This window comes from Myripristis murdjan, chromosome 12, assembly GCF_902150065.1.
Source record: "Myripristis murdjan chromosome 12, fMyrMur1.1, whole genome shotgun sequence".
In the NCBI taxonomy this organism is placed as follows: Eukaryota; Metazoa; Chordata; class Actinopteri; order Holocentriformes; family Holocentridae; genus Myripristis; species Myripristis murdjan.
The window spans coordinates 26,438,351-26,465,175 of NC_043991.1; the positions used below are offsets into that span (position 1 = coordinate 26,438,351).

At 43.3% G+C, this 26,825-nt stretch overlaps 1 protein-coding gene across 1 annotated transcript; it reads right to left on the reverse strand.

The window, feature by feature from the left end:
* Nucleotides 1-301: 301 nt before the first annotated feature.
* tnfrsfa (tumor necrosis factor receptor superfamily, member a) lies at nt 302-25,553 on the reverse strand. The gene is made up of 10 exons (XM_030065888.1): nt 25,259-25,553; nt 13,447-13,618; nt 10,464-10,595; nt 4,891-5,002; nt 4,569-4,702; nt 4,358-4,444; nt 4,218-4,264; nt 3,799-4,080; nt 3,056-3,092; nt 302-1,075 (listed from the first exon to the last, which is right to left on the reverse strand). Exons 1-10 carry the CDS (start codon nt 25,289-25,291, stop codon nt 774-776), a joined length of 1,338 nt encoding a protein of 445 aa, XP_029921748.1. The 5' UTR covers nt 25,292-25,553; the 3' UTR covers nt 302-773.
* Between the last annotated feature and the right edge of the window lie 1,272 nt (nt 25,554-26,825).

Here is a 26,825-nt window from a genome sequence, read left to right on the forward strand (position 1 = left end):
TGCGTATGGCCAATGACAATGGAGTCTCCGAGTAGTCTAAATCTACGCAACAACAAGTACAGAACAACTGTGGCTCTAAAAATCCTACATGTGCCAGAGGTCAGTGCATCAAGTAGGGCACAGTATCAGTGACATGGCTAATGCCACTCCTACAAACCAGTGTATATCCTTGTCTCAAGGTAGTGTATTGGCATATGCCCTCAGCTCAAAGGTCTGGCTTTCGGGACCAGGTGAGCGGCACACAGGCCGAGAGACGTCTGAGCTTATGTGGCCGCATATTTGCCTTGTTAAAGCCTTTAAAAAAAAAAAAAAAAGAAAACACAGACATTTCTTCTTGTGGAAGCTGACACCTTCATGTTATTCTACTCCTTACATTTTGATTTTTTTTTTAAATTTTTGAAAAACACATTCGTGGTCGTCTTTGGTGGCAATGTTGTTACCAAGGACCACGTTTTTTTTTTGTGCTTTTTCTTTTTCAGTGTCACCGCGCACTTTTTTTTTTTTTTTTTTTTTTTTTTTTTTTAGCGAGTAGTCCACATTCTTAGAACAATGATCAACATGACTCGTCCTTCCCCTTTTTTGTGTTTTTCTTTTTCTTTTTCTTTTACTACTGGCTTTCAAATGCATGGCGTATGAGCCAATAAGAGGTAAGCCTGTTCTCCAGAGACAATGTCCACCAACAGTGTCTGTGTGCTTTAGTTGTCCTTGCAAGAAGTACTTCACTTTCACGTCGTCTGCGGCCCCCCCCCCCTCCGCGCGCCGCGTGGGGCGTTTCAGGCCGTGTCGGCGTGCTTGTAGTAGCCCTTCTGGAGGGCGGCGGAGGCGATGCTCTCCGCCGAGCGCCGCTGGTCCATGCTTAGCAAGGCGTCCAACAAATTGTTGATGTCGGCCTTGAGCCCCTCCCGCTGCATCCAGTTCTTCAGCAGTTCATACACCTTGTCGCCAGGGGGGGAGCTCTCCGCGATCCGAATGTGGTTGTCGCTGACGCCGATCATTCTGAAGAACTTGTTGTGGATCCGGACGTCCAGATACTCATCGAACAAGTCGAAGCTCTTCCTCAGGGACTTTTCTGATCCTTGAAAAAAAACAAAAAAACAAAAAAACAAGTCAGATATTTCAGGTGATTAAAAACACAGCTGGCACTACACTTTTACTGCTTACACATGGCAACTGTGGATGTTCAACTACATGTGCTTTTTCTGCCGGTACACCAGCCTGTATCTCAGTGGAGCTGTGACTGATGACTAACACACACGGCGTGCATCACGTCACGACATCAACCACCACATTCTTTGGAACAATGCACCTGCACGCACCGCCTACGTCAGTCAAATACTTCACGCTGATGCTTGCTGGCGCTGACAACACTGCAAAAACTCAAAATCTTACCAAGATTATTTGTCTTATTTCAAGTCAAAAATGTCTTATTCCTAGTCAAAATATCTCATTGCACTTAAAATAAGACATGATCACCTCAGAAGTAAATTGTTTTTAGACAATTGTCTCTTGTTTCAAGTGAAAATTTGCTTGTTTCATTGGCAAAATTTGTTTCTTGTTTCTAGCTAATTTTCACTTATTTCAAGTGAATTTTCACTTTTTCCACTGGCAAATTTTGCCGATGAAACAAGCAAATTTTCACTTATTTCAAGTGAATTTTCACTTGAAACAAGTGAAAATTGTCTAAAAACAAGTTACTTCTGAGGTGATCATGTCTTATTTTAAGTGTAATGAGATATTTTCACTAGAAATAAGAAATTTTTGACTTGAAATAATCTTCGTAAGATTTTGCGTTTTTGCAGTGAAAGGAGGAAACGGACGGTAAGATGATGGCCACAAATTGAAATGGCTCTTTAATGCTGACGTATTTAAGACTGCAAATTTTTATTTCCAAGGCCTGGAACAGAAGGCAGCACATTTTGTTTAACTGATACATAATTTGAGGGGTATATTTTGGAGGTGCCTGGTTTTGGATTTGACTCTGTATTCCTGATTTACTTTAATGTGTAGTTTGTTTGTTGTGTGTTTGAGCATGGGTTTGTAATGTGTGCAACAGTGTCTTGTAAGTCCATATGGGCTGGGCTCCTGAGTGAAGCGCGACACTTAAATAAAAGAAAATCAATCAATCAATCAATGTAGACTGAAGATGGAAATGGAGTTTAATGAGCTGACACTTCAGTCTTGATATCAGACCCGACTTTCTCCGGTCAGGAAATACTGTGCAAACACAAAACCACCGACGGGGAAAGACTGATTATCAAAGCGGAGCCTAATCCGACCCTGTATGACCTTTCATGTCGGTGTTTTAAAGACAAACTAAAAGGAGGAGGAGGTTTAGAGACAAATTTCAGCTGTGAGCGATGGGCCCGTCATGTTTTGTTGCGGCGCTCATTCCTTCAGCGTGTCTCTTGCGAGCTGGCTCAGACGCTGTCTCGCTCCTCTGCTGATCATTCCGGGTTTTGTTTTTCGTGTACGGTCCAATTCAGAGGCGCTTCGCTGTTTTAACAGCTGTTGGTTCTGACGCGCGCCGTCATGACGGATCGTATGTAAACAGCAGACGCTCAAAAAGTGACGTGACATGTTACATCTGAGCAAAGTGGTTGAAAAGAACAGAAATCATGAGGCTGTTAACTTATGAACACAGACAGAAGACAAGTAAACTGAAAAAAATGTGTGTATTATAGCCTCTCGCACCACATTTTCTTGAGGATAGCAAAATATTTTAACAGGAGGTTCAAAAAAACGTTCTAAGTCATATCAGCTCAAGAAAAAGAAAAAAAAAATCATCTGTATATCCCCTGAAGGATTTGAGATGGCCTGACTCTCATGAGATCAATCTGCCATCCAGATAATATGAAGAGAGACCTTGTGGAGATGCCGTTTGTTTCACTTCACTGTGGACTGACATGAACTGCGGCGCGCATGCCACAGCGCTCTCTGATGCAGCTGCTCGTGCCGTGAAAGTGGCACGTGACGAACAGCGTCAAGAAATGTGGAATGAGTGAAAATGTGCAAGTGCAGAGATTTCCCTCCCTCCCTCCCTCCCTCCCTCTCTTACCGAGCAGTGGCACTAATCGGTGCTGCAGAGGATCGTCCTGGAAGATGAAAACAGTCACAAAAGCAGTGTTAAAAACCTCGGAAAAGGTTAAACTGAGAATGAAATCAATACAAAATGCAGAAATATTAAACCTTGACGATTTTGTTATTAGTCCATGTGTATGTGTGCAAACACAGGCCTCTCTACACTGCAAAAACTCAAAATCTTACCAAGATTATTTGTCTTATTTCAAGTCAAAAATGTCTTATTTCTAGTCGAAATATCTCATTACACTTAAAATAAGACATGATCACCTCAGAAGTAAATTGTTTTTAGACAATTTTCAATTGTTTCAAATGAAAATTCACTTGAAACAAGTGAAAATTTGCTTGTTTCATTGGCAAAATTTGCCAGTGGAAAAAGTGAAAACTCACTTGAAATAAGTGAAAATTAGCTAGAAACAAGAAACAAATTTTGTCAATGAAACAAGCAAATTTTCACTTGTTTCAAGCAAATTTTCACTTGAAACAAGAGACAATTGTCTAAAAACAATTTACTTCTGAGGTGATCATGTCTTATTTTAAGTGTAATGAGATATTTTGACTAGTAATAAGACATTTTTGACTTGAAATAAGACAAATAATCTTGGTAAGATTTTGCGTTTTTTTGCAGTGTATCTCTTATTTCTGACTCTCTTTCATGTGCTTTTTCTCTCTCTTTCCCCCTGACAGGCACTTTCATTCCCTCCCTCCAGCTCCTCTCACCATGCCCGTGGGCTGCACTCTCTCGGCGGCGGGGCTCTGATGCGGGGAGCTGCCCGAAGACGCCGCTGTGGGCAGGGCTGACAGGCTGGTTTGGGAGGAACTGGTTGTGTTGGGCAAACTGTCCCCCAGGCCCCGGTCCTCGTCCTCGAGGGGAGGGGAAGCCTTGCTCATCCCGGCCTGGGTCTCCTGCAGCAGGGGCCGTGACTCCGGGCGGGACTCCTCCCCCTCCAGACCTGCGTTCTGATTATTCTGCCTTTCCTCTGGCGTTGGTCCACTCTCATCCTAATGAGAAGGTGGGAGGCGGATGGAGAACAGTCAATTCAAAGCCTACAGATCAAAAGCAGTAACTAAAGCCTTTTAAAAGCATAAAAAGTCAAGAGATTGGATTAAAACCAAACCAAAAAAAAGCTGTAACTCACAATGGGAATCTTCACAATTTCACTGGAATCACAATGGCTCTTTGAACCTGTGTAACAGCGGATAAACAGCATTAGAAAAGCACTTGTTGATAAGCAAAACAGACCACGACACACCGCAAAGGTACATGGGATGAACTCACATGGTCCGTCACACGGCCGCCGCTTGAGAAAAAACACCACAAATCCAATAACGCAGAGGATGATTGGTACGATGACCAGAGGAACAACTGGAAGACACAAAAATAAAAAATGAACACAAATCATTTACAAAACCAAAATCACATTTGAGCAAAAGACTTTTCACAAAACTCTGCTGAAAATAGGCCAAATGAGATGAAATCACTGATGTACCGATGTTCTCTGGAGAGCTGGGGGCCGGCGTCGGAGGGGCCGGGGAGGCCTGGGTGGGAGACACGGTGTGTTTCCTGCACACGGTGTTAGAGAAGGGCGTGCACTTCTTCACCTCCTCCTCCCCGGGTTTACACCTGGAGTGCAAACAACAAAAAGGCAAATTTAAACCGGCCCAGGCTTGATTTAAATGTACTGAAATGATGTAAAAACCAAAACACACTGAATGGAAGAGTAAAAGCGCTGTCTTTGCAGCTGAGTGCCTGGCGGGACAGACGAGCGGTCCTGAGGATCGGCACTGAGCGCCGGTCAAAGTGACACTCACTTGGCACAGCGTTTGCAGACCTCGCAGGCCTGATCGGGCACACAGAACGTGCCCGCCTTGCACTGGCACTTGGTGTCTGTGGTCCTGGTGCAGGGCTTGGTCTCAGTCTCATCTGTGGACAGGGAGGAGGAGGAAGAGAGAGGGGTAAGGTTATGGTGGTTAAGACGGGGGAAACATATAATTTTAACTGCTAGTGTAAAATGCTGCGTGTCTATCAAGCCAGTGATGGTGTGACATAAATCTGGTGGGCCTCTAGTCCACAACAGCAGAAACGACTCACTGTGAAAGTGCTAGTCAAATAAGCAAGCACATAGTGAGTCATCAAACGAAATATTTGATGCATATCAAATATAAATATATTGAATGCACGTGGATAATCTCAAGTGTATTGGCAAATATTCTCTTGTATCAACACACACACACAAACCTCAGTATTCAAAGTGTGCCAGTATTATAGGGATGACTGTTGGTGATTTCAAGATATTTGCACGCACAAGATTTTTTTTTTTTTTTTTTTTAATAAACAATCATTAGTAATGTAGATATGATGACCATGCAGGTAGAGGCAAATAATATAGCAGCTCCGACAGCCTATTAGGTTCAGAAAACTGTCTGCCTTTATTGTAACGCAGCCTTTTAATCCAGGAAAACACAACACTCATGCCATATCACTGTAAATCCCACACTATATCCAGTCCCATTATAGTATCTATATAATATCAACATATTGCCAAGCCCTAGAGACTTAGGTGTTGGTAGTAAAAGAGTACAACAGGCCAAAGAGAGTGGCCAGGGACTCTGGTTGCCAGTTGGGGTTAAAAACAAGGAAATCTAGCTCACGACAAAGAGAAGACTCTTCTTACATATGATGGCATAGCTTAGCAGAGACACGATTCTCAGGAGGGAGGAGAGAAATGATTGAAATGATAGCACATTTTAGAGTAATTAAAGTACAGTGGTCCCTCGTTAATCGCGGGAGTTACGTTCTAAAAATAACCCGCAATAGGCGAAATCCGCGAAGTAGTCAGCTTTATTTTTTTACAATTATTATAGATGTTTTAAGGCTCAGACAGGCATTAACATTAACATTTTCTCACTTTTTTCTCTTGTTTAAACACTCTCAAAGTTCAAACCTTTGCAGAAAAAAAAGTATTAAAAAAAAAAAAAAGCATGCAAAATTGCACTAAAAAAAAATCCGCGAAACTGCGAGGCCGCGAAAGGTGAACCGCGTTATAGCGAGGGACCACTGTCCAGCAGTGTAGGTGTGAGCAGTGCTGGGTGTGGAAGAGGCTGCTCATGAGTGAGAACCAACTGCGGAGCCGTCTGGATGTTTGGTGGGCCAAAAAAAAAAAAAAAAAAAAAAAAAAAAAAAAAATGACCTCCCCAAACACAGAAAACACACACACATGCACACACAACACACACAACAATGCAAAACAACCTTAAATAATTCAACACTGGGGCCATATTGAAGACATGGAGTTATTTCTGCAGCCGACTCTGGTGCTGTCTACTTCAGAAAGAGGCTTTCTATGTTAACAACGAGTGTGCGCCTGTGTGTTTCACTGACTGAGGTTAATGCCCTATTACATGTTAGGAAATTTCAGAAAAACACACAAATAGCATTTGTTTTGGTGGATCCTGCTTCTAAGTAATCGACCTAAAATTGGAAACAAAGCCCTCCTGATATAAGCAGCTAAACGACATGCGCTTTGGGACAATTCTACTTTAAACTGAGGGAGGCAAATTGCCTGCTGTCCCAAACGGAGATGCCTCTGACGGCGTTTCGGGGTGAGGACAGGCCAAGCAGCCGGCTCATCAAGACGAGATTTAATAAAAAGTGAAGGTGACGCCGCCGCAAAACTGTGCGTGCACAAGCTGTCAGTCACTGTGTGAAAACAAAACAAAACACAATGTAATAATGCCGATTAGGTTCATTATCCAAAAGATGATACTTTGATTGGTTGATCTGACTAATGCATTGATTGTATTACATGTAAATGAGATGCAAGTGGATGGCTATTACGCTCTGACCGGTTAATTCAACGTATGACCTGGTGGTGCCACAAGCTGGCCTTTGTCTCGGCGTTTGCTCTTCACATTGTAGACTCAAAACGAAGGCCTGAGGTCAGTCGTTGAGATGTTTAGTGCAGTGGATTACAATGCAGCCAGTTTTTTTTTCATACTTGATTGACTTTATTCGGCTCGACCTGCACGGACACGAACGTTTTCGGAAGGCGTGCGTCTGGGTTGCCTGGCTGTGAGAACTCGGTGGGTGCAGCACAAGTACGGTAAGAAGAATTCATACCACATAGGGGTTGCACATAATGGTGCAACTTATAGAAAAAAAAGAGACAGAATGTGAAGTATAAACTTAAAAAAAAAAAAAAAAGACTTTAAACACAGACTTTAAACATTCTGCTATTCTTCCTCCATTCAAAACCGCATTTTTGTAATCCTTTGCTGATGAGTCATACAGCAAAGGGTTGGTGTGCATGGCGGATTCTCAGTTTGAGCCACAGACAGTGTGTGTGTGTGTGTGTCACGTGGAGAGAGGCTCAGACTGTAGGGCTAGAGGCAGCCGGAGTGAGGGACCGGGCAACACTGACAGCATCTGACCTGGACACACACACACAAGGCCACTTACTGTAACACAAGCAGACAAAGGGGAGACACAGGTAGCGGACACAGGGAGCTGATAGGCTGGGGAAACGCAAGGGGGGCGGGGCTAGCAGACTGGGTTAACAGGACACAGGTGACAATACTTAACCAAACAGGAATGCAGGAAGACATTTCGCTACTTTATCAAAGCAAACTCAGGCCTTGTTCAGACTGCCAGCCCAAATCTGTTTTGTTGGCACATCCGGATTGTACCCAGACTGATTTTTGAAAGCCTGGACCACCGAAAACCACATGAAAAGTGTTTTCTGTGAAGATCCAAGGCACATTTGTAGGTGTTTGAAATGCAATTCCAATTGGATTTCCACACATCCAGACGTTCTGGCCGCCCAAATTGGATTTCAAAGTGTCTTTCTGCGTTACTTCCATAAGATCTTTGCATTAGAGAAACAAATCTGATTTGCCTGCCGTCTGAGTTACGCCTGTGGAAAGGCCTCAACACGGCGAAGTGGAGTCTGAGGAATCTCTCCATCCAGATAAGGTCCAACAGGGTTGAACTTCCTGTCTGTCAAAACAGATGGAAATATGATTTCTGGACGGCTCTCATTGGAAATGAATTGCGGTGAACGGGCTTGGGTAGACACATCAAATCAGTGTGGCTGACCAGGCGAGTGTGAGGCTGAAATCACGACAAGTCTGACGCAGACGCGCTCTTGGTGTCTGTGGTGCTGGCAGAGCTCAGAGGCTACCGCCAAAGCTTACATGCACTTTTCCAATAAAAATAAAACTGCATGTGTAGTGCAACTATAGTAAATGGAGGGAATCTGAAATTTGATGAAAATATGAGAACGAATGGGAGAGAGGAAATCTGGGAAAACACTGGGAGAGAGGCATGAAAACTACTCACCCACATGTTGCTTCATTTGCATTATCTGGGATTTACATTTCCAGTGGGTAATAGCCTTTTTTTGTTTCCCTAGTTTGCATCCTTGATACAAGGTGAATTTATTCACATGTGCATGCGAACAAACAAACATACAAACAAACAAACAAACAAACACACACCACTGCTTTGCTTTTTCAGCAATTAAATTCCCATCATCTTCAGAAAATGCACCTGATCTTATTCCTTTTTCCTTTTTCAAGCCAAAACCAGAGACTGAAAACTCTGTAAAGGAGAAGACACGGTGCAGATTTTCCTACAGTGTATTTTTAACCAATGAGCTTGCAGCATGCACTGCAAAAACGCAAAATCTTACCAAGATTATTTGTCTTATTTCAAGTAAAAATATCTTATTTCTAGTCAAAATATCTCATTACACTTAAAATAAGACATGATCACCTCAGAAGTAAATTGTTTTTAGACAATTTTCACTTGTTTCAAGTGAAAATTCACTTGAAATAAGTGAAAATTAGCTAGACACAAGAAACAAATTTTGCCAGTGAAACAAGCAAATTTTCACTTGAAACAAGAGACAATTGTCTAAAAACAAGTTACTTCTGAGGTGACCATGTCTTATTTTAAGTGTAATGAGATATTTTGACTAGAAATAAGACATTTTTGACTTGAAATAAGACAAATAATCTTGGTAAGATTTTGAGTTTTTGCAGTGTGAGGTGATATGAAAGCACAAGGATAATAAGAAGTTGTTTTTTTTTTTTTTTTTTTGTGAGATTTATTCTTAAAAAGGTAAAGCCTACACACTCAAACAGCCACAGAACTCTATGGGTGCAAATGGACTCTGATTGCTCGACTGGGTGTGCAAGACATTTGGACTGACAATACCTTCCATAATGCATCAGAGTATGAACATTTCTGAAAATCTAAAATGTTCTAAATTTTAGTTAAAAATAAACACGAGGCTGTAAACCAAAGAAACCAGAAATTCAGTGGCGTCATGCACTCTATTTCTGTCACATTTCTTTGTATGTCTGAACAGGCGAAGAGGTTCGCTTGTTTTGTTTTTGCGCTGAGAGCTTGACCTCCTCACTTAACGCTTTTCCGGCTGTTGAGCTATTTTACACGCCGCTGGTAACGCTGCGCCTCGGCTTTGCTTCCTGCATGCTGTGCCGAAGGAAGAAAACAATCGTGACACAAACGCTGTCCAGAACAGAGACTGCTGCATAAAACCAGCCGTCGCTACGGAGTGACAAAGATATGTTGTTATTATGAGCACAATTACGTTGTTGCGTAATTATGCTCTGCTCCGACTGTACTGGAACACGACAAGGGGGGAGAGGATTCAAATAGCAAACAGAGCGAGGACGAGTGACCCTCATTAAAAATAAAAATAACCGTGCATTCGACGCTTTCAATGGCGTTATTCAGCAACGGCAACTTGAGATGCACAGAAAAGGGTTTAAAGGCACAGATCCGTCGCTATTTCCTAACATGTTCCTATTAATTATTACGGGGTTATAAATGCCTTTAAACTGGAGCGAACCACGTGAAAGGCGTTCTTAAAAGCTCAATGGGAAAAGCACAAAACACATCCTATGTAACAGTAGTCTCTTTTCTGGAGCCCCGAGCCTTTCACAGGGCACAAAGACGCCCAGTGTGGGTGAGACAATGGGACGCAGCCACACCCAGCGCAGACAGGTGAGACAGACACACAGGCTGAGCCTCCCGGGACACGGAACACACTCGCGCTCAGTGTGTGACACAAAACAAAACAACACACACACACACACAAAAAAAAAAAAAAAAAAAGAAAAAGAAAAAAGACACGCCCTGCTGCTCCATGTAACATCATGAGATCAGATTAACTTCCCCTCAACAATATCTAGCAAAAACTGAATGGCTGAGTGTCTCAAATGACCTGGATTTAGAAAAAGGTAAAGGGCTAAATTAAAGCAAGAAAAAAAGCTTATGATCATTTTGGACATGCAGACAGCCGTACGCTTTTGGTGACCGGGATAAAAGAAGCACAGAGAGAGACAGAGGGTCTGGTTACCTGTGCGGCAGTGTGTGCAGGGCAGGCAGCGGTTCATCCCGTTGGAGTGCTCCGTGTAGGTCTGGCCGTGCTCGCAGGGCAGGCAGGTCCCTTGCTCTTGGTCTTTTTCGCAGGCTTTCTGCACAAAGGTGCCTGACAATACAAAAAAAAATTTAAAAAATGAAAAAATAAATAACGGCTCAAATTCTACTTTTAGCTCTGAGCGTGCACGCTGGGTTCTGTGCATGACCCATAACTCGGCTCAGGAAGTTGTTTACTGAATTACAAAGTGATCTGATCTAAAATATTGGTTGTAATTCAGGCTTATCGTTTTCACACTCATTTCATGCATTCCAGGAAGAGGAGCACTCAGTGCTCATGTGTTTCCAGGACTTATCTGATGCACAAACAGGAAAAAACAAGATGCTGTAAAAAGTGATGGAGGGTAAAGAATTGCTGCATTAAGCATTTAACGTCACACTGAGGGTATTGATAATGTAGTCGGGTTTTTGAGGATTTCAGAAGCTTTTTTTTAACCCTCTTGTTATGTTCACATTTTTGAACATCTTTTATGTTTGGGGTCAATTTGACCTCAGCAGTTTAAACCTCCACAAAAATTATTATAACTAAAATTGTTACCAAAGTTTATGTGTCAAGTACTTTATGTTTCTTTGTTGATTACCTAAGTAGCCCTTTAAATAAAACATAACTCCCTCCCACCCCCACTTATACATCCAGTATTCCTATTATGTGACAATGGAAAAATATGCAAATCACTATAAAATCTCACTGATTGACCTAAAATTGGAAAGAAATTTTAATTTTTGGTGTTTTAATGGCTTTATATTATTTCTAAGTACAGATTTTTGTTATTTATAACCGATGTGTTACAAAGTGTGTACAGGACATCATGTCAATTTCATCTTTACCCGGTAGTGCCCATTACATTAAGAACACTCATTAAATATGAAGCAAAAAAAAAAGATGTTAATCATTCATTTAGAGACGTTAAATGTTGGCTGGGGTCAAATTGACCCCAAACATAATAGGAGGGTTAAAATCACAAACTGAGGGTGGGTAGAAGTGATCTTCACTATCCATCCAGACTGAAAAGTGTTTATAATAACCACGACGGTGATGAAGAAAAAAACAAACAGAAAAAAAACGTTCCCACCAGAGCAGTTCACGTCACTGAATATCTAAAGTGGCTTTTGGGAAAGAACGATTAAACAAAGCACATTAATGCAGCAAAGCAGACGACAAAAGCGAGCACAGTGGTGCATCCTGACAAAAACAGTTTGCCGTCACGAGGCACAGGCACGTATCGATGTCCTGTTTAATCTGTGTCTAATGAATTCCTCTGTACTTTTGGCCTCGGCGGTGTGTACGTTGCTGACTGTACAGGCGTGCTGTGTTGTTACAGTAAACCTGCTATCTACCTGTCCAGCTGCAGGTGTTCGATAACGGAAAGCGGGTCGATTTACAAGCGCTCTTGGTGAGTGAGCGTCAGGTCCAGGGTCAGCGCTGCATTTGAGGTTTCCCCCGAAAGCCTTCTCAGACACGCAGCACGAGTGACTGTGCTTTTAAATGCACTGCAAAAAGTCAAAATCTTACCAGGAGTATTTGTCTTATTTCAAGTCAAAATGTCTTATTTCTAGTCAAAATATCTCATTACACTTAAAATAAGACATGATCAGCTCAGAAATAACTTGTCTTTAGACAATTTTCACTTGTTTCAAGTGAAAATCTACTTGAAACATGGAGCAACATGGAACAAGCAAATTTTTACTTGAGACACAAGTGAACAAGTAAAAATTTGCTTGTTCCATTGGCAGAATTTGTTTCTTGTTTCAAGCTGATTTTAAGTTGTTTCAAGTAAATTTCCACTTGAAACAAGTGAAAATTGTCTAAAGACAAGTTACTTCTGAGGTGATTATGTCTTATTTTAAGTGTAATGAGATATTTTGACTAGAAATAAGACATTTTTACTTGAAATAAGACAAATGATCTTGGTAAGATTTGACTTTTTGCAGTGTGAGCCAACTTCAAATGTATTTATGAAGCAATACGTCAAAGAATACGTCTGTAAGTTATGAACAAACAAGTGAGAAAACATCTATTTCCTGTACTGAAAGAATGAGATGATTAAAACAGCAGGGAGCAACTGCATCCTGGCCAACTGAGTTTTCAGCTACAAAAACTAATCAACAGCCTGATCCAATTTGATCAACTAAACTGCTAATTTAAGAAGATCTGATACATTAAATTGACACAAAGCAGTCAAGAAATTGTTATTTTAGACTTTGCTTCACTTTCTCCACCACTCCGACTTTCTGCATCGGAGCAGTTTGTCCTCCTGGATATTTTCCTGGCCAGAGAGCAAATATTTAAGAAACTGGCCTGCGGTATCACTCGGGGTACGGGTTAATGAGTTTCTCACACTGCTGGAGTCTGTTTTCGGCTCCACGATGTAACTTTAGTTTTATGACCATCCCCTACATGTGTTAATACAGCCTGATAACGGTTCAGCCTGTCTGTGATGTGTCTCTAGGAAACGTGCACCTCATTGTCCTGCAAGCCACTTGTCTTTACAGTGAATTGAATTACAATGACAATGAGCGATGGACTCAGTTTAGTCCATATATTCATTGTTTTGTTGCTTTAGGATTCATCCACGCTATAAAACACTGGTCAATCTTAATGCAGCAAGAAACACAAACAAGATCATTTCTACTTTTTTTTTTTTTTTTTTTTTTTTTTTTTATGTAACTCAATTCCATCCTTGACTCCTGTGGAAAATGTCATTCATGATGTCGGCTCTCGTCTGCACTTGAGCTCATGATCCTGGCTTACAGGAACATTTACTGGTCAGAAGGAGTTTCAGGTTGTTCTTGGTTTGGTCCCATTGGGCCCGTGCATGTGGACCTGCACTGGTTTATAGCTGCATCTGGATCTGCATGTGGATCTGTTACGGATCAGCTGAGTCTGTTGCGATTCTTCTTACCCGCTTGACAGTTGAGGCAGCACAGTCCCTGGTGCAAGTACTGCTGGTTCTCCACGCAGGTCCTGTGCTGACGGAGCGTCTGGTTTCGGTAGTCTTCATTGGACCACTGAGACGCCGGGCCGAGCTCCGCCACGCAACCCACCAGCCCGACAGACAGCACGGCCACCAACATCTGTGTCACAGGGGTCAGGGACGAAAAGACAAGAGGAAGGCAAGCGGGGGGAGGAAAGGGGTGGGGAGAGTAAGCGGGACAGGGTGGGAAGAGAGAGAGGAGAGAAAAGGATTTTCATCATTTGTGTGCATCCAACACAGGCAGAATTTACCACGAGGCAAAGGTCAGCACGTCCCAGGCCACCGAGTGCCACATAAACACCTCATAAAGTTTTTCCTTAAGAAATAATGCATTTCAAAAATTCATGGATTTCCCTGAGGTGAGCTCCTCTGCTCTGCAGGGTCAAGGTAGATGTGTTTTTTTTTTTTTTTGTTTCCCCACATAAAACTGACATAAATACATGAAGCATTGTTTTTCCTCTCCATAGGGTTGTGCTTTGTGTTTGCTCTGTCAGTTTCCTTGCCATGAAACAGGCCTTTCACAATGAACGAGCCGAACACGTTCAGTGGATCCCACCGGCCCAAAAACGAGCATGTCTTTCCAAATAAAGCATAGTGGGCATCGACACAGCGCCGGTCACATGGCGATCGGGGAATTTGCAGCTGTGCTCATTTTCATACCAGTTCTAGAGGAGACGAGGCATTAAATTGGCGACGCCCACAGGCGCAGCGCAACTCTCTTTGTAAATCTGTCCCTGAACGCGCACGCGGTCTGATTGAGCGCAAGCAGGTCTGATTGAATAAATAACGATCGGCTGCACTTTCTTTGAACGCCAGATATGCCCGGCGGCGAGGCTGGCACTCCTTTTGAATGCCGGGTCAGCCCATGCCTCCACTTGGACAAGGTGGTGAGACAGGCGGGGACATCACAAAAAGACACAAAGAAGAAAAAACACAAAGCGCACGGCTGACAATGAGGGGGGGATATTGAATTTTGTCCTGAAACGTACCACCTGAAATGCAATCGGCCTTGCAGACTTTTTTGTTTAAATCTGAAAAGTTTGCTGATAAAACACACGTTGGTTTAGAAGTATTGTTTACGCGACCGCCGCTTCACGTGGGGCCTCGATCATGTGATTCCCAAACCAGCTGACGGCTTGAACTCCGGCTCCGTCGCTCGACACCCTCACACCCTCTTATGTAAAAAAAAAAAAAAAAAAAAAAATGAGCAGAGCGGCGCCACATCGAGCGCAGCCGCCGCCGAGGGGAGAGAGAGATATAGGGATGTGGAGGGGGCCCATGCCTGCGTCGGCCTGAGGCTCCGAAGTCATTAAGGCCGCCCCTGGCATCCACAGTATACAGAGTCGCCCACTCACATGCACATGAAGATGAAAAAGAGCAGAGAGGAGAGTTTGTATTTTCATAAGAAACCTTGTGTGAGCAATCTAGGCCTTAATTTGAACCATCTGATGCGAACATCTGCCGTGGGAAGGCAATTAAGAGAGGCCGCGCGGCTCTGTCGGGACTGCGGGGCGAAAACAAACCCCCCGTGTGCGGACGACGCGGGGCTCGGCGAAAAACTGCATGTGCTACGACGGGGCAAACCTGGCCTAACGCAATTATTTCATGAAATTCGTGGAAACGCAGACAATCCACGACCTAAAGCGGCGCATATATAGAACGGGTTCGATAAGGGATCCGAGCGAACACCGGCGCGGGGGCCCATATCAAATGTGATTCCCGTAATCCATTCATGTGCTAGATAATAACGGGCTTGTATAGGTGGGGTCCCGGGAAGAATACAGCCCGAACACTTTAGTGAGGCCCCCGGGCGCTGGTGTTTATTCACACGCTTTTCACCATGTCAATGTGAGAAGGCCCCATTCACTGGCAAACAACACACTTTAGTGCCTCTACTTCAAATGACCCACATTCTTAAACCCCGGCTCTTTGAATGGCGCGACATGCGACACCGCCGCGAAGCGCCTCGAACGCAACGCGACACCTCCTGTGCAAAGGGAGAAGCCCGGTTTTTCGGGGTGGGTTTTGTCTCTCCCTGTGTCCCAGCCCCCCCGCTCCTAATAGAGACGGGAGGAGAAAAGGACAGGTTAGAGCCGCATTGAGAGGCAGAAAGGAGAAAAGGGAGGGTAGTGTGCGAGCGAGAACGTGAGACAGCGAGGACGGCATGGGAGTCTGCGAGGGGGAAAGGGTAGGATAGAGAGCGTCAGTGTGTGTCTGTGTAAAAGAGAGAGAGAAAGAGAGAGAGAGGGAACCTGACGGCAGATAGACGGAGGTACAGAGAGAGAGAGAGGGACAGAGTGAAGCGGAGGCCGGCTCCCGACGCTCGGCTCGGCTCGGCTCTCTGGACGGCGGCCATGCCTTGTTGTTCAAAAGAAGTTTCCCCTCGCTCTCCCTTTCCCTTCTTCCTCTCTCTCCCCTCTGCTCACGTCAGACTTTCCAAAGACGCTGAGAGGCAGACGTGGAGGGGCAGACGGCCGGCAGAGCGCTCACAATCACACCATTTAGATCTATCCAAACATTCTGAGGAGGGGGGGTGGGTGGGGGGGCGGCGGCAGAAGAGAGAAGGAAAGGGGAGGGAGATAAAATGAGAGAGGGGGGACTAGCTTGCATGACAGGGTGAGTCCAAGACTTGAATACATTGTGTGTGACTGTGGGGTGGGGGATGTGAGGAGAAGTGGAATTGAAGTGAGACTGAGGAGAGGGCCGTGTGAAAAGGCAATGGAGAAAAACCCATGCCTACAAGCATGCGCGCACTAGGAGGCAGTGGAAAGGAAAAAGAGGTGGAAAAAATAGGACTCGGATTGCTTAACTCAACTCGAGGTGATTCTGCACTTGTGATTCCACACAGGAGCAAAGTGGTTACGCTGTGAGACAAGAGACAGCATAAGCAAGCATTAGGAGGCCAATAGGTGATCATGGCCATTCTCAACTAAAAACTCGGGTGCTTTGTTGACAATGAAGATGCAGAGAAAGACTAAAGCAGCCTGATCTCTTTAAAATTTCATGAAATGAATGCGATGTCATGCATTTAAGCACTCAAGCATGAAAAGTGAGAAAAATACTTTTTGCAACGTGAAAAAAATGAGGTGAAGGATGCATGACTGGAGACAGGTTGAATACCAGCTGACACTGAAATTGCATTGGAGAAGTGTGTGTGTGTGTGTGTGTGTGTGTGTGTGTGTGTGTCATTTGCCCCTGCACTGCAAAAAGTCAAATCTTACCAAGATTATTTGTCTTATTTCAAGTCAAAATGTCTTATTTCTAGTCAAAATATCTCATTACACTTAAAATAAGACATGATCAGCTCAGAAATGACTTGTCTTTAGACAATTTTCACCTGTTTCAAGTGAAAATTTACTTGAAACAAGTTCAAATTTGCTAGAAACAAGAAACATATTCTGCCAATGGAACAAGCAAATTTTTACTTGTGACACAAGTGAACAAGTAAAAAGTAAGTAAAGTAAGTAAAATGAGATATTTTGACTAGAAATAAGACATTTTTACTTGAAATAAGACAAATACTCTTGGTAAGATTTTGACTTTTTGCAGTGTGGGTCCAATTCCCAAATCACACCACAAGATTCTTACCAGGATTGAAGTTTGTTTTTAGCTCATGTTTTTTTTTTTTTTTTCTTATTCAATCATTACCAAGGTCTCTCCCTAACCTCTAATACCTTGTTTTTGTTGCCTAACCTTAACCATGATGTTAATTTTCTCATCTAAAGACATCTTGTGTCCCTCAAGCATCGCTCTGTGTTACAGACCTTGCGCTCATTCACGAAATTTTATGAGACTATGTTGGAGTAATAATATGGCATCATATCCGCTCTCAGCTCATTGCGGGGCCTGTGATTCACGAGACTCCCAGGTGCACCTCCCTCACAGGCCGACACGTTCAGCTCAGCAGCTGAGCGTTGCCCCAAAGAGGAGTCAAGGCCATTTTATAGGGGAAAAAAATAACAACTGGAATTTGCCACTGACATCAAGCATGGTTTAGAAAGAGAGAGCTCTGTGGGACTGCAAAACTCTCTCTGTGTGACAAAGTCGGCCCATTCTTTTTTAACAAATACAGTTCAGTATAGTTGAATGTGCTGAATCTTGTAAATACAGCCTTTGCATAAAAAAGGAAATGGGCAACACAGTCAATAGTTGTCCACACACGTGCCTATGGCTACCGCACTATATACAAATAAATGAACTGTATACAAAAACACTACGGGCAGCCGCAATGTGGCTTAGCTTTACCTCTAAGACCTAGTCAGGAGGAAGACTGGAGTGACCGTAACCTCAGTGTAGAAAGCCCTCCAAACCCACAATCCCTGGCACCTCTCCAACACTAGCTGGAGTGGTACAGTCCACTTCACAGTCTTCTCCATCCTGCTCACAATGAGTGGGCCTGGCCGCAGATTATAGGGCCAAACAGTGTCCTATTGTGTCGCGCTTTGGGCCAACGTGAACGATAGGTTAGTGCTGCGCTTGTGTGGACGCAAGTTAAACTAATGTAAGGACAATGTAACAGTGAGGGCCCCCACTGTTCATCTGACAGCAGTAGCGGCCCTCCGCTTCCTCTCAAAGCCCTGGGTTCTTCCAAATTGCCTTGGCACAAAATGCGCACATGCCATGTACACTGAGATTGTGTTTGTGACTAAACGACAGGACATCCTTTCAGTCGACCTGGCTTATCAATGGGCCATTTACAGGGGCGTGTTTTTGCTCCACATCCCTGGAGGAATTACAGTGAACTCCATTATAAAAATGGACAGACAAAAAAAAAAAAAATATGCACTCGCGCACACACACACAAACACTCGGGGGCATGCAGATACACACACGTGTACATGCACATGCACACACAAACAAAAGGGGGCTGGTTTATTTCATATAGGACAGATGATTTCAATCATAGATGTCTGATAAGGAGTGGCATGCTGTACCTCATTACACTCCGGTTCCACAGTGGTTCCGCAGTGGGACCTGACCCTCCATATCATGCTTTTCCCATTAGCCACTCCTATTCTTTCATCCATTATCTCTGAGGGACATTTGTGATACTAAGGGTACAGTAACACCCACCCTCCAGGAGAACGTGGACAGAGAGGGTTAGTTTAGATTACACTGAGTGAAAATATTGCTCCACATAACTCGAATGCAATGCTGGATAATAACCAACGCACCAAACAGCTTCTCAATTTAGGTCACGTGTACTCACACTACTTCTCTCAACTTTAAAGGGCAAATTCAAGACACTATGCATCTCATGCGATGAATTCGGTAGTGCTCCGGGCGCTTTTCAGCAAAACTTTTTGAAAACAATTTCGAAATCGCTCCACCGATGTTCAGCAGCGGGACGGCCTGAGCCAACAACCAATTAGGCTCACACAGATCCCGGACCATTATTGCATTATTTCCACGCTGCATTAAGGAATCCGGCGATTTGTACCCTGATAACATTAAAGGGCTCTCTAGCACATGACAGGCTGAAAGAGTGGATGTTTTTTTTTTTTTTTTAAAAAAACAACACAGCTTTTGATTTGCAACACTGCATAAGTTAAATATCACTTCATAAGTTAAATATTGGAATTAAAGTTCAAATGTGTGTTCTCTGTACCTTAGCACAGCTCAGGCTGGATTGCTGAACATTAACCACTTACCCATTAGTAACAAAGTGACCCCCCCCCCCCATCCCATATTGAAGAGGTGACTGTGATAGCGGCAGTGATCATTTTATGGAAATCAGGGCAGGCTCTCTGCTTTCCAGCTAAGCTTTCCTATGAAGCTCATTTTGATGCCAGAGCGGCCTGGACAAACACTTCATAAATCCTCTGAGTCAACATCTAATCTCATTGTCAACTGAAAAGCTCAAAGCTGGCCTGATACACAGATTAGAGGCGATTCCCTGCTTCCTACTGGACTCGATTTGCAAAGCCACAAGAATAACACAGAGGTTTCACATTGGATTCTACAGCGTTCGACATTTCTGCTCATTATCTTGCCCTCGCTGTTGTGTTTTCTCGACAAATTGTTGACGATAATTCTTGTTTTCTTGGTGGTAAGTGGTGTTCAGACGGCTCTCAGGCCGCACACCAGCCGGTCGCCGCGGTTGCATGTACAACCCAGTCGAAGCCATTCTGATTCTGATGCCATCTTAACTGTTTACATGGATGCTAAATAAAGTGATCTGATAAGACGTGTGTTTACGAGCCCCAAAGCGTTTAATCAGAATACGTTTTTTTTTCTTTTTCTGACATGTGCACAGTGGCTCCGCCCTGCCAGGAAGCGTCTAATCTGCTGTAAATCTAAATATCATACAGGCTGGGTGAGAACCACGTTTGCCATTTTTGACTTTCAGCCTCGGAATGAGCAGCCTTCAGACGTTTCTCTTGGCCGATCAACAGGTGGATTCCGGCTTCGTTCAGCTTTTCAAGCAACTTGTGTGAACAAGTCGAGCCTTTTGGCCATGGAGGCATTCAGCAATCTTTTAAATATTCAATCTTAAAAAAAAAAAAAAAAGCAGTTGTACCAGCCACAGGCCAGTTGTGTTTTTCTAACTCGTCATGTCACCTAATGTTACATACGCAGAAAGATTATATTTATTCCAAACAGAGAGAAATGCCCAGATTAAATGTTTACACCAGCCCATTCAAGCTGATTTTAAGTTCTTTCTGATCAGGCCAGTTTCTTCCAAATGAGGTGGTTATAATAGGCATTTTTATATTATTCTGATTATTAGTGCGATATTAGGCACTGCAAAAAGTCAAATCTTACCAAGATTATTTGTCTTATTACAAGTAAAAATGTCTTATTTCTAGTCAAAATATCTCATTACACTTAAAATAAGACATGATCAGCTCAGAAATAACTTGTCTTTAGACAATTTTCACCTGTTTCAAGTGAAAATTTACTTGAAACAAGTGAAAATTAGCCAATGGAACAAGCAAATTTTTACTTGTTCACTTGTGTCACAAGTAAAAATTTGCTTGTTCCATTGGCAGAATTTGTTTCTTGTTTCTAGCAAATTTTAACTTGTTTCAAGTAAATTTTCACTTGAAACAAGTGAAAATTGTCTAAAGACAAGTTATTTCTGAGATGATCATGTCTTATTTTAAGTGTAATGAGATATTTTGACTAGAAATAAGACATTTTTACTTGAAATAAGACAAATACTCTTGGTAAGATTTTGACTTTTTGCAGTGTATTTATTCCAAACAGAGAGAAATGCCCAGATTAAAGGTTTACACCAGCCCATTCAAGCTGATTTTAAGTTCTTTCAGATCAGGCCAGTTTCTTCCAAATGAGGTGGTTACAATAGACATTTTTATTCTGATTGGGATATTATTCTGATTATTAGTGCGATATTAGGATCCATGTGAATGCAGCTAATGATAAAGTGGACTATGAAAACATATGCCACATACCAGGCAGAAAGCACAGTGGAAATATATACCCAGTCTGGTGAAGTGTTATCGTTATTATTAAACTATGCTGACATCCTGTGCAAGCAAACAACCAGCTAATGTCAAGACAACCAAGTGTCACTTGCCAAAGCACTGACAATAAGTGTACATTCATCATTATGACGCTGTTCAATGAGAAGAGGATTACTCACATTTCCACTGAACAGAGCTCTGACACCGCAAACACGCATACTGCGGAGTGCACATGAAACACACACACACACACACATACCAAGGAGTACGTTCTCGGGCACACGCAGTCACGCATGCGTGCACGCGCCGGCGCGCACACAATGGAGCGCACGAGCACACACGCAGCGTACGAGTGGGAGCGTGTGAAAAGCGGCGGCCCCCTCCTCTCAGGGAGCACAGGAAGCTCGAGACAATGCCGAGGCTTCATGCAGGGTTCAGCTCGGCACTGTTCTCTCCACAGCGGCCTGTCTCAGAGCAGGCCCGGGACCCGATTAGACCCACAACATATCCGCCAGGCTTGGTATTTATAACTCAGGGAAGCTGCAGCTCCACGACACGCACGCACGCACACACACACACACACACGGAGTTTCCTCAGGAGGTTTGCTTCACTGATTAGGACCAATGTGTGACGGTGTGCGTACCACAAGCAGGTTAGGTGGCATTCACATTCATACCAGAAAAAAAAAAAAAGGAAAAAAAAATTTCGGTGATGACGTGAGTGCTAGTGAATTTCCTGTTCTGAGCCACACACACTTGTGGCTGGTGAGATTACTGACAGCCTGACACTGACAGACCACATTAAACTGTAGTTGTTGTTGTCTGGGTGACAGTAAGAGAAGATCGCTGAAAGTTTAACAGGTCAGTCAAAGAGTCGTAAACAGGTGCGGCGCGAGACACGTTTTCCATCGTGTTCGTGTTTTAGGTTTGGGGGGGGGCGGGGAGAGAGGCTCTGCGGCTGCAAAGGCTGGTTTGCTGATGTCATGAACGTACACATCACTGCCTTTAAAAGACAAATGAGTCATGTACGCTTGTTTACTTATTGGAAAATAGGTAACCCATGGCGAGGACATTGGATTTCAGCGTCGGTTATCAAATTGAATTTAAGAGATCTGTGTGAAGATGCGCTTAACCTCACCCTAGCCTTTTGCAGATTCTCGGCAGACCAATCTAATTTTCCAGAACAAGAGCGGAGCTGAATAACAACTCCCGGCTCACAAGACGACTCCAGGAGGGAGAGAATGAAATGAGCGCGAGAGGATGACTAATAGATTAAAATATGTGCAGGAATCCGTCACCTTAGCTGGGGTTAAGGTTAACCCCAACCCTCCAGAGACAATCGCATTAGGTCCATTAAAGCTCGCCTTTGTGTGGAGAGAGAGAGAGAGAAAAAAAAAAGGCCTTGAAGCACCGACAGTTTATAGATCTCTCCATAAACACGCCTCAGCAAAAATGTAGAATATGTGGCCGGTGTGACAGGTCAAAAAGGAACTAAGTGACCATCACGAGCTGGAATTTATGTCTCTGTAAACAGGAGTCCATTCTTTGTCCGTTCTGGACAAAGGTTGGGCTTCTTTTAAGACTCAACACTTGGACTGTGATCTCCTCTTCAGCCCAGGAGCTCGGAGGATATAGCAGCAATATTGAGTAACACCTTAGGCAAACATAATTTGTGCTTTCATGTTATGTCATGTAACCATGGCGCCTGTATATAACTACTGTATGGATATACTGTTGTGTATGTAGCTTTCATTATTCTTTTCTTCTTTTTTTTTTTTTACAGTTGTAAGTCTAAAATGCATAAACATCACATTGTCTTGTCCTCATTTTTTTGTGTGGATAGAGAGAGAGAGAGATAGATAGATAGATAGAGCTGCATGGAGCGGTAATCTGATTTGTAGTAACAAACATAACTACCCGAGATGTTTACCAAATCAATCTGTGATTACTCATCTAAGAACAGACGATCCCTTGTTTGGTATGACTTGCATCACTTCAGTGGGTGTAGCGTGTAAACCCATAAAACCAGGTGTCCCTGCCTCCGAGGAGCAAACAAACACGTCTCTAACAATAGGAAGGTGAGTCACCATCAAAACAGATTATGTGTCACAACAGCGTTTCATAATATTAGATCTGTGAAAGAATAGAGAGAAACATCTCTTAATGTTCTTAATGTAAGCAGCCATCGCTGGAGCCCAAAACGACTCTTGTGACTAGGAGCCTTGTTTAATAAAAAAAAAGTCTCAACAGATATGAACAGGCTCCCGGCGTGGCACTGGAGATTACAGCAGATTACAACGTGTTGCATCATTCGGTGCCCATGTAGCTTCTCGACCGCGGCGGCGTGGTTTTTGACGTCTCACATGGTTACCGTGTAGAAATAAAGCCACAGCAGTAACGCTGCGGTGGACAGGGCCCCCTGAGGGGACAGCACGGCTGCGTCTCCAGCTATACGCCTCGGCCCCCACTTGTCTCAGATGTTTGTCCTGTCGTTGTCTGTGCTGTCCGCAGAGACGGAGCGGGATATTTCCTGTGTGAACCCACACCCAGTCGTAACAGTAAGCAACGGCAGATAACATCTAGTGTAAATCTGCATAGGCACGACAATTCTCAGCACCGGATTGATGCCACTAATATCAGCAAATCTGTGTATACCAGACAGGAAGTTTACCGAAGGGCCGGCACGTACACTTGGGCAATTTCAGTGCGTTTGGGGATGGGGGGGAGGGATTGCTTCTCATAGTCCCACAGCAGCAGGCCCTGGTGGGGAGGCCCTCCAGAATGTTCTGTGGTTTACAGAAGAGATAAACATTGACATTGCCACCCAGAAAAGTAAATGTGTGTGTTCAGTAATGGAACACTGCATGGCTTAAAACACACAGATCTCACAACAAGTGGAAACCAACTCTAAAGCTGCGGGCGGATCAGCAGATCTCGCCCTTTACCTTACAGGCTACATTTCTATCCACTTAGCTCTGATTGATGGCAATATTGCAGATCCGTGCCAAAGCGGCATTGTTCAATGGTTCCTTGTCGGTATGGCCACAAGCAAAACCAAAGTGAAATCTGCCCTGTCACGATGAACTTTGATGTTTTTTTTGTTTTTTTTCCCCCTCAACTTCTTATCTAAAACTGACACACTACCATATTGTTAATCCTGCACTATATATAGAGCTGAAATGTGAGATGGGCCTACTGTTGCACTGCTGGTTGTCCATTAGAAAACTTCAACACTCACATCAGAAAATCTATCAATTACATATTAATCCGAAGGCCAATTTTAAATGGTGACATTTTAAAGGCATTTACCAGACAGGCATTGTTGTTGCACAAACCAACAGCAGAGATCTGAGTGGATATCTCTGTCAAACTCTGAGCGGAATCAACTTTTTTACTGGCAGAAACTTCTGATTACAGCTTTGATTCCATAACCAGGGCAGAAAAATCTGAAGTTTCTTGTTTTGGTTTGGTTTTTTCTGCTCAAACTAATTATGTTATTATGTATGTTGAGATATGTTACAAAACCATCCGTCATAATCATCACACATTTCGCTGCCTCTGTGTGAGTGAAGTGCACTGCATGGCATGGCAGGCTGTGACTGCACTGCACAGCGGCCACACTAATTACTCACAAGCAGGATCATGGTGTACTGAGCCTCTGCACGGCGTGACAGCATCATGTCCCCACACACATGATGACTGTTATGTTAGGACAATGAGCGGTCCAACACATGGACTTCACCACACAGACAACAAGGCATCACAGGCAACCATCAGTGTAAAATCAACAAAGACAATTACAGCAATTACAGCACTTCACTTAAAGCCACCCCACACAGAAAATATACACTATTATGAATAATGCGGAAAGGAGGTTTGGGGCTAATAAAAAGGCTGTGGAAATTGTTAAGCACTGGTTCTCAGGCCTGGCCGTGATTTGAGCTCCCATGTCCCAGCACAGCTCCCATAAGACTGGAACTTTTGTCTGCTCTGACTTTCACCGCAATGTGACAATCGCGACTTGACGCCAGTGCAACATAAACTCTTCGCCGTGCTGTTCATTAAGTACATCGGGGTGTTGTTTCATAGTGTTTCAGTGTCTTAAACATTTGGCTACATAGTTTACCAAGTGTACCAAGGCAGCAACAGCATTACCTAACGTGAAGATGTCCGAGGCTACGTGCGTTCAGAAGACATGATCGGGATTTGGATAAGGAAATAAATAAATAAATAAAAAAGCTCCTTCTTAAGCAAAGGGAATGCCATTTCGATCAAATCACGCAAAGCAGCGGGCTATCATCGTGTTTACTTACAGAAAGTTTCCCGGCCAGCGGATCGAGGCTCATCTTGGGAACTTCGAGATCAGAGGCAATCCGCCGGATCTGGACTTCGGGATAAAACCACCAGTCTGAAAGAAAGTCCCCCTAAACAACTTTTTACAGAGAAAAGTAGAACGGCTCGAGGGATCCGACCTTAACTTTATCCGTCATCCAGGTGATTTCATTAGTTTCCTCGAGACACAGCAGAAATTCTGCCACAGTATTTTCTTTTTTTTGCGGGAGCAGACACCACAGTATGAGGAGCTATGGGGATTTTTGCCCGAGAGTGGCCTGGGACGTCAATCAACACGGCGACCAATCAACGCGCTCCGTCTTGAATAATAATTAGGCAGTACTGCGTAACCTCTCTTTTCCCAGTTACTCATTAGCCGTGGTTTCTTTCGTGTGATAAGCTAAATAAAGCAAAGTACTGATTTATATTGAAATTATTTACTCTAGTAGATCAGGAAAAAGTGTCATGATAAAAATACTCTCACCGATATAGCTTTCTATAGTCACTCATGGGTAACTTACCAGGATCCAGTTAACTAGCCTATATAATGTATCACTAACTGATAATAACTAACTAGTGGCAACAAGTTCAAGCATGAACACTACATATAAACTCAACCGTGAAAGCTTGGTCATGAGACATGATCCACCTTAGTCACTGAGTGACAGAGTGAACACCAGCAGTCCCTCAACATGTCCCATACAGGCAGGAGGAGGACCACTTTGATTTGACTGTTATTTTACTTACCAGACAAAAGTGTAATGAGACTGGGACGTCTGCTTTATGGTGCTGACTTGTACATATCCATGTTGTATTTATACTGGTGACCTACTGATCTTGTAATTGATGGCACAAAATGATTTCTATTTCTGTAAGCAGTTCAACGATCAGCCTGGGACCACTGTTGTTTTCCTTGAATCTGCAACATTCAGTCTGGGGACGGAAAAAAATTGAAAGTAAAGCTATCACAATTATTCCTTAAGAAACTGTTCCACATGCACTTACAGTACAGTTAGCTATATAAGTGTACTATTAATGTTATTGTTATTCTACCATTTCTCTTACATTGTATCTAACAAACATGGGGCTCATGAAGACAAAATTATAACGAATTCGGGGAAAGGATGAAAACACACCAGGCCAGCGTGCCACTTAGTCAGACGGTGGCGTGATGACAGAAGAATTGGGCAATTTCTATTACAAAATTTTGAGACATTTACAGTAGGCTGTCTAGCTCAGGAAAAAAAAAACAGATGTCACACTTCTCATTCAAACAGTCTACAGAAATTATTTTTTAAAGTTTTTTTTTTTTTTTTTTTTTTTTTTTTGGCATTTCAGCTTTATTTGATCGTGACAGTGGAGACGGGCAGGAAGAGCCGGGGAAAGAGAGGAGATGACATACAACAAAGGGCCCGGCTTGAATTGAACCCTGGACTTAGCCTTGGTATGTAGTACACGCTCCATTATGTTAGTTACTTTGTATATACACACACACACACACACACACACACACACACACACACACACACACACACACACAGTGATCGA

Bases quoted from the DNA above. Each gene is read 5' to 3' on its own strand.
- tnfrsfa (XM_030065888.1), bottom strand. From the start codon at position 25,291: ATGAGCCTCGATCCGCTGGCCGGGAAACTTTCT. The intron at 5,003-10,463 runs GTAACCAGACCC...CCCTGTCCACAG, and splicing joins CTGCACACACTGCCGCACAG to ATGAGACTGAGACCAAGCCC. The intron at 4,081-4,217 runs GTGAGTTACAGC...CCTTCTCATTAG, and splicing joins AAATTGTGAAGATTCCCATT to GATGAGAGTGGACCAACGCC.